This window comes from Hyla sarda, chromosome 3 (assembly GCF_029499605.1).
Source record: "Hyla sarda isolate aHylSar1 chromosome 3, aHylSar1.hap1, whole genome shotgun sequence".
NCBI lineage: Eukaryota > Metazoa > Chordata > Amphibia > Anura > Hylidae > Hyla > Hyla sarda.
Window position 1 is genome coordinate 346,540,987 of NC_079191.1, and position 13,398 is coordinate 346,554,384.

Consider the following 13,398-nt stretch of genomic DNA (forward strand, 5'->3'; position numbering starts at 1 on the left):
GCAGCATGTATCTCTAGAATCGGAACATGAAACAGAGTAAGTGAAAGGCAGATCAGAGAAGACCGGCAGGTCCCTGGCTGCTGATAGCAACCGGGACCTACCGTGCATGATGCGAGTGTCATGTACAGGATGCAATTGTACGTTCTTGTGCACTAAGTATCAGCGTATCAGGACCTACATTTACGTCTGTTGTCCATAAGGGGTTAAGAAATAATTATAGTGGGAAATTAGGAATCTATATGGCTGAAACCCCACAACTTCAACATCAGCTTCCTTTTTCTGTTGATGTCCCACTCCCTGCCCTACCAATAGCAGAGCGTTCATTACCAGAAGAAGAAAACATAAAACAGGAGTGGGGACAAGAAGATTAGACAGCTGACAGCGCAGGGGGAGCAAGTGAGCTAAGTATGTGGGTGTTTAATGTTTGATGGCAAAGGGGGGCAAGGGGTTGAGTAGTAAGTCTTTATAGAAAATCCCTTTTATATCTTTTTTGGGGGGTGGTCTAGGGGGGCTATATGGAAGCAAATCAGCAATTCCACCTTTGTTTTATGTGATTTAAACTTTATTTATAACAAACTTTATGTATAAAAAAAAAACACCAAACCTGGATTTGTGTATTTTTATTTTTTTTTTGTCCCCCATGGGATCTTGGTACAGGCAATTTTTCTGCTACATATGTAGTGCAGTGTATTATTACTAACAGGAATCCTATACAACCCTACAGTCTAATGGGCTTACATACTTGGCAGATGTGAAAATCGTTGTTAGGCCCCTGTGACACTCCAAAGTCATGTGTCAAGGGAACTGGTCAAGGGATATATTGACTGGGATTTAGAGGGTTAAATGATTGGGATAGGAGCTAGGCTTATCCCAACCACTACAGATCCTTACCCTGTGTAGGATTAGTTGTTGTTTTTTTTAAATTAACTTTTGGAAAACGCCATGGCCCAGATTTATCAATCTCTGTCAGAGAAAAAATAGAGTGATTTTTCCCGCAGCAACCAATCGCAGATTGGTGGCTTTGGGAAAATCACTTAATTTTTTTTCTCTCACACAGTTTGATAAATCTAGGCCCATGTATTTGAACTGCTTTTCGTGACTTTATTTTTTTATTTTTCAAGTCCTAAAGTGAAGTCCATGTAAAAATGTAAAGGAAAAGCTTTTACAATACGCTATTTTTTTGTTGTTGTTGTATAGTTGGACCCAAGGAGAGCAAACTTCATAGAAAAGGTTCGGGTGTTGATGAGGAAGTTGGCAGAGTATGCGCCCGTCGATGCTGCTGTAGATCAGAAGGCGAAGGCATTTCTGCATGATTGCTTACCTCCTGTACTGACACCTGGTATGGCTTAGTCATAGTTGTTTTCATGCAATGTATTGTGTTCCTCATAATTTTAATAATAGTACATATTGTTTGTTTGTATACAATTTGCTAAGGAGCTAATGAAGTCCTTTTCAGGTCCATCAATGTCACTTTAGAAGTAGCTGTTTGTGTCTGGTGTGTGGATTTTAGTTTTAATAACCATCACAAGGTACAACTTAAAGGGGTATTCCAGCCATAGACATAAGAGGTCTGATCGCTGGGACCCCCCATGATTTTCGTGCAGCACCCGCATTCTATGCCGGGCTGCTGCTCCAGTCTCAGAAACCTTGTTGTGTTTCCAGTACTGGAGATGTGATGTCATGCAACGCCCCCTCCAATCATGTCTATGGAAGGGGGCGTGATGGCTGTCACACAACCTCCCATAGGCATGAATGGAGGGGGTGTGGTGTGACATCACGAGGGGGTGTGGCATCACGTCTGCAGTCCCGGAAACACAAAGGTTTCCGAGACTGGAGCAGCAGCTTGGCATAGAATGCGGGTGCTGCACGGAGATTGCGGGGGGTCCCAGTGGTGGGCCCCCTGCGATCAGATATCTTATCACCTATACTTTGGATAGGGCATAAGATGTCTATGGCTAGAATACCCCTTTTAAAGGCGTTTTTGGGCAAACTGTATTGATAGTCTATCCATGGTGCTGGCATTCAAAGTGAAACAGAGCAGAAAGCAGATGGCTTCATACACAGTGTAGTGACCAGGTTACTTCGGCTCAGTTCCCATTGAAGTGAATGAAAGCCAATCTGCAGTAATCCAACATGGCAACTACATATGAACTGTACGGAGCTCTCTGCTTTCTGCTGTGTTTTCTATGTATGCCAGCACCATGAGTCCTGCTATCAAGTCATTGCCTTAGTGCTGGGTGCTTGTTCCCCACCAATCTAATTTTGATGAACGATCTTGAGGACAGGTCATCAATACATTTTGCCCAGAAAACCCTTTTTAGTGAAGTGTGGAGTCATACACTGTGTACTTGTAGAGTCTTCTACAACAAATAACAATACAATGTACCTGAACTGGAATTTAATCAACTCCGTTCACCAATAAGAAAACATCCACAGTGTATTCAAAGCATGCCTGGAGATTTATGAAATCCACTGCATGCTGCAACTCTTGCAGAAATGTTGTCGATTTTCACAGCAGATCCTATTATTCTGTGAAAAAAAAATTGCTGTGAAAGTCTGCCTGAACAAAATCAACAAAATAATCCTTTTGGACTTTTAGCCTAATGTAATTTATGAACGTAGCCTTATGTACCAGTCATGAAAAAAACACTTTTGACATTATCGGTCAGGGTACTAGTGTTCAGACACTGACCAATTGCTAGAATGGACTACACCATTAAAAAAAAAATGCTGGTCTTTTAGTGGTACTGTCTCACACTACACTGATAATGATGCTGACTGGTGTTTCCTGGAATCTTCAATGAATGTTTTGTTTTTCCCTCTGTTGTAGCTGAAAAAGACCACAGTGTGTATGGAGCTCCAGCAAGGTGGGAGAATGGAGACGTGAAAGACAGCATCATACAGGTTGAGAAAGACACACGGATAAGGTTTTTGAGAGGCGGGATAGCAAGGTCAGTGTTCTTTACAGCTATCAACTAAATGGAGGAATAATCATATGTATATATTGGGCCAGATTTATCAAACTGTGTGAGAGAAAGTGATTTTCCCACAGCAGCCAATCACAGCTCAGCTTTCACTTTACCAGAGCTCGTTAGCTGAGCTGTGATTGGCTGCTTTGGGAAAATCTCAATTTTTTCTCTCACACAGTTTGATAAATCTGGACCATTTATGTGCAATATAGTCTAGTAAGGAGCACAATATCTAACCTCTCAGATTTGCTTACGAGACTATAGAATCTTTTGTTATATGCATGTTTCTTTATAGTGTTGAAATAGCATTGTATAATAATATAAATAATACCCTGTGGCAGCCATTTGTCATACGTCAAGATGCATGCAAATGGTTAAAAGCAGTCAGCACTATGCCAGATAGATTTACCGGCCTTGTCGCAACAATGTACAAGCTGAAAGCTTTTCTTTGCATTTTAAAAACCAAAAGTGCTGTGGCTTATTGGGGAAATGGTGTAAAAGGAGCATGGCTTAATTTTGGGCATAAATCTAAGCCAACTAGAAAAACAAAAAAATAAAAAAAGAATTCAGCTCTGAGGTAAAAGTTAAACAATAATTCTTCTTTATGATATACTTTAAAAGTTACCTCATGGCAGTATGGAAATATTTAGTTGCAGATGTGGTATGAATGACAGATTGTATGCATTGATTTCACTATAGCGATTAAATTATTTGTGTATATACGGTAGTAGGAAATATTGTCAGGAGATGTCATTTAGGAGCTCCTTCTGATCTGATATTGGCATCAGGACATATAAATGGACTCTGAACACAGAACAGGAACAGTGTACTCATGTAAATGGTGCCTTCCGGAAGAACATTTTAACCTTTTTACCCTGGATTTTTCACTCCTCATGGACATAGGCCCTATGTACCTGCAATAACTTGTTGTACAGCCTCTGAGTTGGGTTAGTTTATGCAGCACTCTTCCACTACTATATAGCGTTCTTTGATATGCTTGATCCTTAAATGACCATGACAAGTACACATGCTCAACTTTGCATGAATCAAGAGCATGTAATAAACATTGTAAAATATCTGATAGGTGGGGAAATTTATATTTCTCTATCGGCTCCATTGGGGGACACAGACCATGGGTGTATGCTGCTGTCTCTAGGAGGTATGACACTATGGCAACAAAAAAAAGTCGGCTCCTCCCAGCAGGGTATACCAGCCCACAGGCACCTGAGGTAATCAGTTTAAGCTTAGTGTCTTAAGAAGGTGGACATGGTCTGGAGTTCTCCAGACCAGGTCTTATGTTTTATTATTTTCCTAGATGAGGGATGTGTTAGTTTTTTATTCAGTTTTCTTTCCTGTTTTCAGGTGGGGACTCAGGAACTGCGTCTCACTGTTTCCCCATTGCGATTGAGGGTGCACAGACATTGCGTATATGTGCTGTTATCCCCCCCTCTCACCAACAGTCAGACGGGGGGTCTCTTTATTACTGGGGTGAGCAGTGGCATTTTGGATGGGGCACAGCTTACTTCACATTTCATTCAAACAGATGTGGGTGTTTTACTTTAAGCGTCTGACAGCCGCGGTGTTGTTCTATACGGGCGCACGGAGCGCCGGCTTACTTTCACTTTCGGCAGCAGGCTGCTGCCAGCGGCGTCTCGCCCGCTCAGTTCCCTGCGAGCGCATATGCGAATGACATGTGCACTCGGGGCAAGGAGCAGGCACCATTACTGTGTTTCTTGTTGAAATTTCGGCAGCCGGGGCGCTTTAGCTCCACCCACCCTGGACGCCAGAGCTTCTAAGGGCGTGAACTGACCACCAATCAGCGCTGTGTGCGCGATTATGGTGGCAGGGGCCAATCATCAGTGCCCCTTCTTCTGGCACGCCCCTCTCTTGCTATTGGCCGGCATTTCTCCTTCTCTAGCTACACTAGAGCGGAGTTCTCCTCTCAGCAGCTGCCCTGGGGACACAGACTTGGGTGAGTTCTTTTTTCACTATGTCCATGCCCAGAACTGTTCCTCCCTCTAAATGCTGTAATTCCAAAATGCCCGGTTCTGCTGAACCCACTTGCTCTGCGTGCTCCACTGCTCCCCAAGACCCCCTTGCTATTGTACCCCGGTTGTCTTCCAGACCCGGTGGGTTCGGCCGCCCCTCCATCCTGGGTTCTCTCCCTCCCCCAGTCTATATCCGACTTGGCTCAGGTCTCCCATTATGTGGTGACTGCATTGGAGTGGCCCTCCCTGCCCTCCGGAGGGTCCCGCTCTCCCCCCCCCCCCCCCCCCCATACTGACGCTCTTGCAGCGTCATAGTGGTGTTTTTCATCTGACTCATCCTCTGAGTCTTCTGGTAGGCACGGGCGCTCACCTCACAGGCATCGCCCCGTTACTCCTCCCTGTAGCAAGCATTGTTCTCCTAGAGGACGCTCCCATGGTTGCCGCTCTGGCTCTCCAGACCCGCGTACCAGGTCCATCTCCCCCTCCTCCAGGGCCACTTCACACCTTCCCATTCACCTGGAGAACTTGTGGATGAAGTTTCTGATTCTGAGGACCGCACGTATATGTCGGACATGGTGCACTCATTGATCTCGGCCATAAGAGACACCTTCCATCTAGAGGACCAGGAACTTCGGACGTGGCTCCAGAAGTGCCTTTCATCGTGCCCAACCTCCAGGGCTGCCTCACCTCATTCCCATTCACCCGGAGAACTTGTGGATGAGGTTTCTGATTCGGCCTCCGACTCAGAGGACCGCACGGATATATATGCCTTTTGTGGGGTTCTCATTGGTTTCGGCCATAAGAGACACCTTCCAGCTAAAGGACCCAGGAACTTCGGATGTGGTCCAGAAGTTTCCTCTCATCGTGCCCGACCTCTTCCAGGGCTGCCTCACCACGTTCCCATTCACCTGGGGAACTTGTGGATGAGGTTTCCGATTTGGCCTTTGACTCAGAGGTCCGCACGGATATGCCTGATGTGGTGTACTCATTGGTTTCGACCATAAGAGACTTTGAGACAGCAGGATCTTCCTGCTTTTGCTTCGGCCTGGGTGTCAAGGGCCCATCTCCGCCAGGGTAGTCTTCAAGATCCCTCTGGAGGATTTATTTCATCAAGCTCTCCGATGCTCCGCAGCTGGAGATTTTCTGTGTTTTGCTTCCATGCGCATCCACTGTGCTGCCTTTGCCACAAGCTACCTGGTAGCCACCATCCCTCCATGTGGCTTAAAGCCTAGAATGTGGACGCCGCCTTCAGGAAGTGAGGCGACGGGCGGAACAAAGTTCTTTATTACCTCTGGATAAGGCTCACAGAACCGCTTTCCGTCTTAAGTCCTCCTTCGGGTTCTGCGGACCTTTGGTGCCACCAAAGGGTACCAACAAAGGGTCCAGCCGGGCGTCTTCACAGGAAGAGGGCTCCCTCCTTCCGGTCCTGTCCCTCCCGGAGGTCGGCTATCCGTTACGGCCTTTTTGCGGCCCCATCAGACACCTGTAGGCCTTCCTCAGTCTGAAGGGTCGCCCCCACCCGCCGACCTTTCTTGGGTGTTTGGTTGCCTCTTTCTCTTCTGGGATACCTGGACCATGCACATTCGGGATCCAGCTCCTTTTTTTATCCAGGGAGTAATTGTTCCGGTTCCTTCAGGGGAACGTTTTCAAGGTTTTTTAGCGTTTCTGTTCGCCCAATCTTGGTTCTCGAGTATCTCAGCCAGCATCTTCTGCTTTCCCATCCCGAATGGAATCTCTCCGTTCGGTGTTGGCGTCCCTGGTTCATGGGGAATTTTCGTTCCTCGGTGGACATCAAGGATGCCTGCCTCCACATCTCATTGTTCCGGTCATCAGCGGTACCTCCGCTTTGCAGTTCCGGACGGTCATTTTCTATTGTGGCTCTCCATTTCGGTCTCACCATTTCTCTGGCACCTGTGATAGCCCTTTTTACAGACAACAGTTGTTTCCGTGATTCCTTACTTGGACGACCTCCTGATCAGAGCTCCAGCCAGGGCCCAGCTCCTGGAGAGTCTTAGTCTCAACCTCCAGACCTTGTCTCACTTCGGTTGGATGGTCAATCGGGACAAGTCCAACCGCTCTCCTGGGGCTCCAGTTCGACGCGGCCTCTTTCCGCTTCGACTCCGCCGACCAATCGGCTGACTCTCTTATCAAGAGTCTGATGACTTGGGCACCCTGCTCCAGTGTCCATTCGCTTTTGCATGGATGTCCTGGGTCGGTTAGCGGCGGCCGTGGAGGCCGTGCCATTTGCCCATTTTCATCACCGACCTCTTCAACTGGTGATTCTCTTCAGGTGGGACGGGTCTCCATTGCCTCTTGACCGCAAGATTGTTCTCTCTCCACAGTCTTGTCGGTCCCTTCTATGGTGGCTTCGTTTCCCCCCTGCTTTTTCAGGGGCGCTCCTTCCTGCCCCTCCCTGCCAGTCTGTCGGGCTGGGGAGGTGTTTTCAAGGACCGTACGATAAGGGGCCTTGGTCCCTCGAGAAGCCCTTTCCCCCTTTAACATGTTTGGGCCTAGGGCAATCCTTTCTTTACTTGCTTCTTGGGAAATTCCCTTCTGGGCGGAACTCAGGTTTCCGGCCATCTCAGCACTCTTCATTCCAGGCGTCTCTGGGATGTGGTCTTTCTCAGCCGGTCCTCAGCCGTCTAAGGCGGGTGGTCCCTACATCCGGAGGTATTTGCAGTGATCTGCAACCTCTGGGGCGCTCCAGGCATGGACCTCTGCACTTCCCGGTCACCTGTCCATAAAGGAGCGATTAAAGGAGTTACAATTGTTTAGTCTTGAGAAGAGATGTTTAAAGGGGGATATGATAAACGTATAGAAGTATATTAATGGCCCATACAAAAAATATGGAGAAAAACTGTTCCAGGTTAAACCCCCCCAAAGGACGAGGGGGCACTCCCTCCGTCTGGAGAAGAAAAAGTTTAGTCTCAAGGGGCGACACGCCTTCTTTACCATGAGGACTGTGAACTTATGGAACAGGAACTGGTCACAGCAGGAAAAATTAACAGCTTTAAAACAGGATTAGATACATTCCTGGAAGAAAATAACTTTAATGCTTATGAAGAAATATAAAATCCCATCCCTTCCCCAATATCGTGCCACACCCCTACCCTTCAATTCCCTGGTTGAACTTGATGGACATATGTCTTTTTTTCGACCGTACTAACTATGTAACTATGTAACCAAGCGTTTCTCTCTCTTGGTCAAGCTTTGCCCTACCTCATCTGTTTCCTCCCCTTCCTCTCTTTTTTCAGGGTCCTGAGGAAACTCACAGCAGAGGGCGTTCCCGCCATTCTCGTGGCCCAGATTGGCCCCAGCTGGCGTGGTACGTCGTCGTGGTCAGGCTTCTGAGCTACTTACCTCTGCACCTTCCCTATTGTCCAGACCTCCTATATCCGTTCTCCTGTGCCACCCCTATTTGCCGTCTCTGCTTTTGACGGCGTGGCGGTTGAGACAGCGGTTCTGAGGACCCGCGGTTTCTCTTCCCAAGTGGTTAGCACCATGCTGAAGGCTTACAAGCCTTCCTCTGCAAAGATTTACCACCATACCTTGCGGTCTTATTTCTGTTGGTGTGAAACTCAGCCTTTTTCTCCGGTCGTGGTTGGCTTTCAGCTCCCTTAGGGGTCAAAGGTTTGGCCGTTTCCATTCTTTTTCAACATTCTCTGGCGTTCAATTATCATGTCCGAACCTAGTTCAGGGAGTGGCACAAGCTGCCCCTCCTTATCAGTCCCCTTTTTTCCCTTGGGACTTGCACTTGGTCTTAGATGCCCTGCAAGGCCCCCCTTTTGAACCTCTCAGGGACATTTCTCTTCGCCTCCTTCCCCAGAAGGTGGCGTTCCTTATTGCTCTTCCCTCTGTTAGGAGGGTGTTAGAGCTGGCAGCTCTCTCCTGCCGTTCTCCCTTCCTGGTTGCATACCAGGACAAGTTGTTGTCCAGGTCCGTCCTTCGTACCTGATTATGGTTTTGGCTTTTTCATCTCAATGAGAACATCGTCCTTCCGTCCGGCCCCTTCTCATCCCTGGAAGCGTTTGTTCCACAACCTGTTGTGGTCGTTGGACAAGACAACCATTTTGGGAGCTTACCGTTGCAAGGGGAAGATCCCACCCTTCAGGGTTTTGGCTCATTCCACCTGTTTTTCGGGGCATCCTGGGCCCTCCACTATGTGGCTTTGGCCTTGCAGTTCTGTAAGGCGTCCGCGTGGTCGTCTTAGCACTCTGTCAAGGTGCTACCAGATTCATACCTTCGCATCAGTTGATGATGCTGCTGTGGGCTGTAAGATGTTGCAGACGGCGCTAGTCCCACCTGTCTGATACCTTACCCATCCAAGGGACGGCTTTGGTACGTCCCATGGTCTGTGTCCCCCAATGGAGCCGATAGAGAAAAGGAAATTTTTTTATGCTTACCGTAAAATCTTTCTCGAAGGATCCATTGGGGGACACAGCTCCCACCCTTTTTTCTGGTGTTCCTATTTCAGTTATCTGTCCGAAGGTGTGTTCAGTTTCCTTTTCTTCTGATTGCTCGGACAGTTCATGGTTTTCTCTTGACCTGTTGGTCTTCTCCTATTGCTCTGGGACTAAAACTGATTACCTCAGGTGCCTGTGGGCGGCTATACCCTGCTGGGAGGAGCCGACTTTTCTTGTTGCCATAGTGTCAAGCCTCCTAGTGACAGCAGCATACACCCATGGTCTCTGTCCCCCAATGGACCCTTCGAGAGAGAGATTTTATGGTAAGCATAAAAAACTTTTTTTTTATTTTTTATTTTTTTTTAAGGCTCCTTACAGCTCCTTTTGTGTCCTAAACTTTATTATTCACTCTGACAAAACTACTCAGAGTTACTGGTTTTAAATACAAGTTTTGACATGTTGATTAGATGTCAAAAATTGTTGATCACATCGGGTTACAGCTGTGATTGAGTTATTAGCCAGGGAAGCGGGTGGCATTGTGCTCCTCTCCCCAGCCAGCTGTGACTTTTATATATTTCTCTGCAAAGACTTCTATGCTGAGAAATGGATGGAACTCCTGGCCAGCCGGGTAGTGGCGTGCAATGCCGCCAGCTTCCCTGGCTTATAACTTATGAATGCAGTGGGTCTTAGGAGCTAGACTTAGTACGATCAACAATTTTTGACATGTCTGATCAACATATCAAAAGTTGTTAATGACAGTAACTCTTTAAAGGAGTGCTCCACCCCTAGGGATAGGATAAGATGTCTGATCGTTGGGGGTCTGAACGGTTATGTTCAGAACACCGGGTTAGGGCCGCCATGGTCGTGACGTCATGCCATTTCCCCCCCGTTTATGTTTACAGGAAGGGGGCATGATGAGCGTCCACAGCCAACACACCCCCTCCCATAGACAGAGGGGGCGTGGCATGACTATACAACCACGGCCTCCGGAACCAAGCGTTTTGAACATAAATGTTTAAAATGCTGGGGTGCCAGCCCGGAGATCGCGGGGGGTTCACACGGGCCTCTCCACTATCAGACATCTTATCCCCTATGCTTTGGATAGGGGATAAGATGTCTAGAGGGGAAAATCCCTTTAAGTCCATCTTGAGATGTTGAAGGAGAAGAGAGGGTTGGGGGGTGTCTGGAGAGAGATTGAGAGACAGGGAGAGGGGAGTGTAATGTCATTCATTATAGAGATGAGGTTGAAAGCTCTACTGTTCGATCTTGTACTGATTTTTTTAATGTCCTCTATGCTGCTGCTTCTGAAGGTGTGCTACAGAGATATAGGGGAGCAGGAGCAGAGTATGATAGACAATATAGCTGCTAAGTTCTACCCACTAACTTAAGGACTAAAAATCAGATTTGAAGTCTATAGCGGGGGTTACTGTTAGAAAAAAAATGCCATAATAGTTAAAGAATGGCCAGAAATAGTGCTACATACCCATAACAGCTTATCATGAATATTTACCGGACAGGTCTGCTTCAAGAATGTGCACTCACTACATGTTGGTGTATGGAAATGCCGAAGTGGTTTGAGCTTTTTGGCATCATTTGCAGCAGTGATAGAATCCTGTTATTGATGCAGGAAGAATATATATTTCAACAGCTCTCTGAATGAACTGCATTTTTAAAATGTCTGTCCTATATTCTAATACCCTGATCTTTTGCTTTCATGCAGATTGGGTAGTGAAGGAGATGCCTGTTTCCTGTATTACTCCACAGATAACTCCAGAGTCTACCACAGGGAGGAGCCAAAGTCTATTGAAGTTGATGCTGAGGTATGAGAATCCACTTCTTAGGCTTTAGAGACTGGTGTCATACACTCAATCTAACTATTCAAGATACTGGTGGTGTTAATAATGTCACTTTATCCATTACAGCATGTGGATGCAATAGAATATCTTCTTTATTGTTATCCTCAATATGTGACTGTGGAAAGCCTTCCCTGTGAAGACCTAGATACCAAGGTAGACGTGGCTGCTTTTTCTCTTATATGTGCTGCTATTCCTTTAACTTTTTTTTTTTTTCTTCACTGATAACTTTGGACTTTACATAAATCAATGTACCTGTATATAATGAGCAAGAATGCTATATACAGTGGTCCCTCAAATGACAATATTAATTGGTTCCCGGACGACCATTGTATGTTGAGACCAGAACTCTATGGAAACCTGGTAATTGGTTCTGAAGCCCCAAAATGTCATCCAAAAATAGGAAAAAGTGAGGATTAAAGAAAAATATGTAGATAACTAATACAGATAAAGCAAGTCCTTATATATAAAAGTAATAAAGATCTGCTGGGAGCTGTAAATCACTGTCTATGTCAGTGTTTTCCAACCAGGGTGCCTCCAGCTGGTAGCAGAACTACAACTCCCAGCATGCCCGGACAGCCGTTGGCTGTCTGGGCATGCTGGGAGTTGTAGTTTTGGAACAGCTGGAGGCACCCTGGTTGGGTAACAATGGTTTATGTAGAGGACAGGAGCTTCTTCAGGGTCCTATACAGTATACACAGTGTCCTAAATGGAGCCGCCCTTACCTGGTGTCCAAAGGAGCAGCTAACCCTGGCACAGGTAAGGAGTAGTACAGAACTTGTAGTTCCTCCCTGTACTGTAGGGGGCGCTACCAGACAGCCAGTCAGTGCTTGTACTTAAGTAATAGAGGTGATTTACCAGTAAAATGTCCATTCTGATTGGTCAGTTCTTCCAGCCATTGACACGTTTCACAGATCTGGACTGTCAGTACATTGTATGTTGAGTCTGGTTTCAAGTTACAATGGTCCAGAAAAGACATTGTATGTTGAAACTATTGTATGTTGAGGCCATTGTAAGTTGAGGGATCACTGTACTTGCATTATCGATTCTGCCTGTGTCATCTGTGACAATTTTCGTGTCATCTGTAACAGCTGCCATCTCCGGTGGGCCGGCCTGAATTCATACACTGGAGCTGGCCAGGCGCTCTGTGGTGATATGGCGGCTGTTACAGACAATGCGAATGCGGTCACAGACAACACCGACAGAATCGATAAGGGAGGTATATGACATACCTGCTGATCTCACGCAGATACATTGATTATGTAAAGTTAACCTTGTAGGCCCCAGACAAAGCATTCTCCACAGCACTTATCTGAGTGTGGCTTTTCCCCCACACACTGAGCTTCTATTCTGTGGGAGTCCATACAGACTTGGCGTTTGATTCAAGCTCTTTTCTGATTTCATGCTATAAAATGACTTTTGGCAGTGGTATGGCTCTATTGTGTTTCAGAGGTTAAGCTGGGCCTCAACAGCATTTTGGGAAGGAACATGTTTCAAAATGATAAAAATAAAAAATAAAAATCCACTGTCCTATAGGGCTGGTCGGTAGAGATGAGCGAACTTACAGTAAATTCGATTAGTCATGAACTTCTCAGCTCGGCAGTTGATGACTTATCCTGCATAAATGAGTTCAGCTTTCCGGTGTTCCCGTGGGCTGGAAAAGGTGGATACAGTCCTAGGAGACTCTTTCCCAGGACTGTATCCACCTTTTCCAGCCCACCGGAGCACCGGAAAGCTGAACTAATTTATGCAGGAAAAGTCATCAACTGCCGAGCCGAGAAGTTCGTGAAGAATCGAATTTACTGTAAATTCGCTTTTCTCTACTGGGCGGTATACCGGTTCATACCGAATACCGATTTTTTTGGGCTGCACGATATGAATTTTTCCCATTCCCCTCCCCCTTGGGAATGAATTATCAGCCCTGCGCAGCGCTGTCCCCACATCGGGGAACTAATCATACGTGACCCGCCAGTGCTGTTCTACTCCTCCACCAAATCATGTGACCCGCCAGCGCTGTTCTACTCCCCCCCCCCCCCCCCAAATTAATTATCAACCCAGCGGGGTACTACTTACATATGTCACCCGCAAGCACTGCCCTCCTCCTCTTTGTTGGGGGCCGCCGGCGATGGAACTCTATACTGTACGCCAGTGGTCTCCAACCTGCGGACATCCAGATGTTGCAAAA

The 13,398-nt window shown here is 46.7% G+C and overlaps 1 protein-coding gene across 4 annotated transcripts in view; it reads left to right on the forward strand.

The window, feature by feature from the left end:
* RIOX1 (ribosomal oxygenase 1) overlaps positions 1 to 13,398 on the forward strand; it is a 71,960-nt gene that overhangs the window by 56,664 nt on the left and 1,898 nt on the right. For 3 of the 4 annotated variants that reach the window (XM_056567490.1, XM_056567492.1, XM_056567491.1), the window contains exons 11-14: positions 1,198 to 1,339; positions 2,831 to 2,951; positions 11,081 to 11,180; positions 11,283 to 11,369. In XM_056567490.1, the coding sequence (XP_056423465.1) occupies positions 1,198 to 1,339; positions 2,831 to 2,951; positions 11,081 to 11,180; positions 11,283 to 11,369 (450 nt within the window). The remainder of the gene's footprint in view (positions 1 to 1,197; positions 1,340 to 2,830; positions 2,952 to 11,080; positions 11,181 to 11,282; positions 11,370 to 13,398) is intronic. The other variant, XM_056567493.1, reaches the window with a different exon arrangement.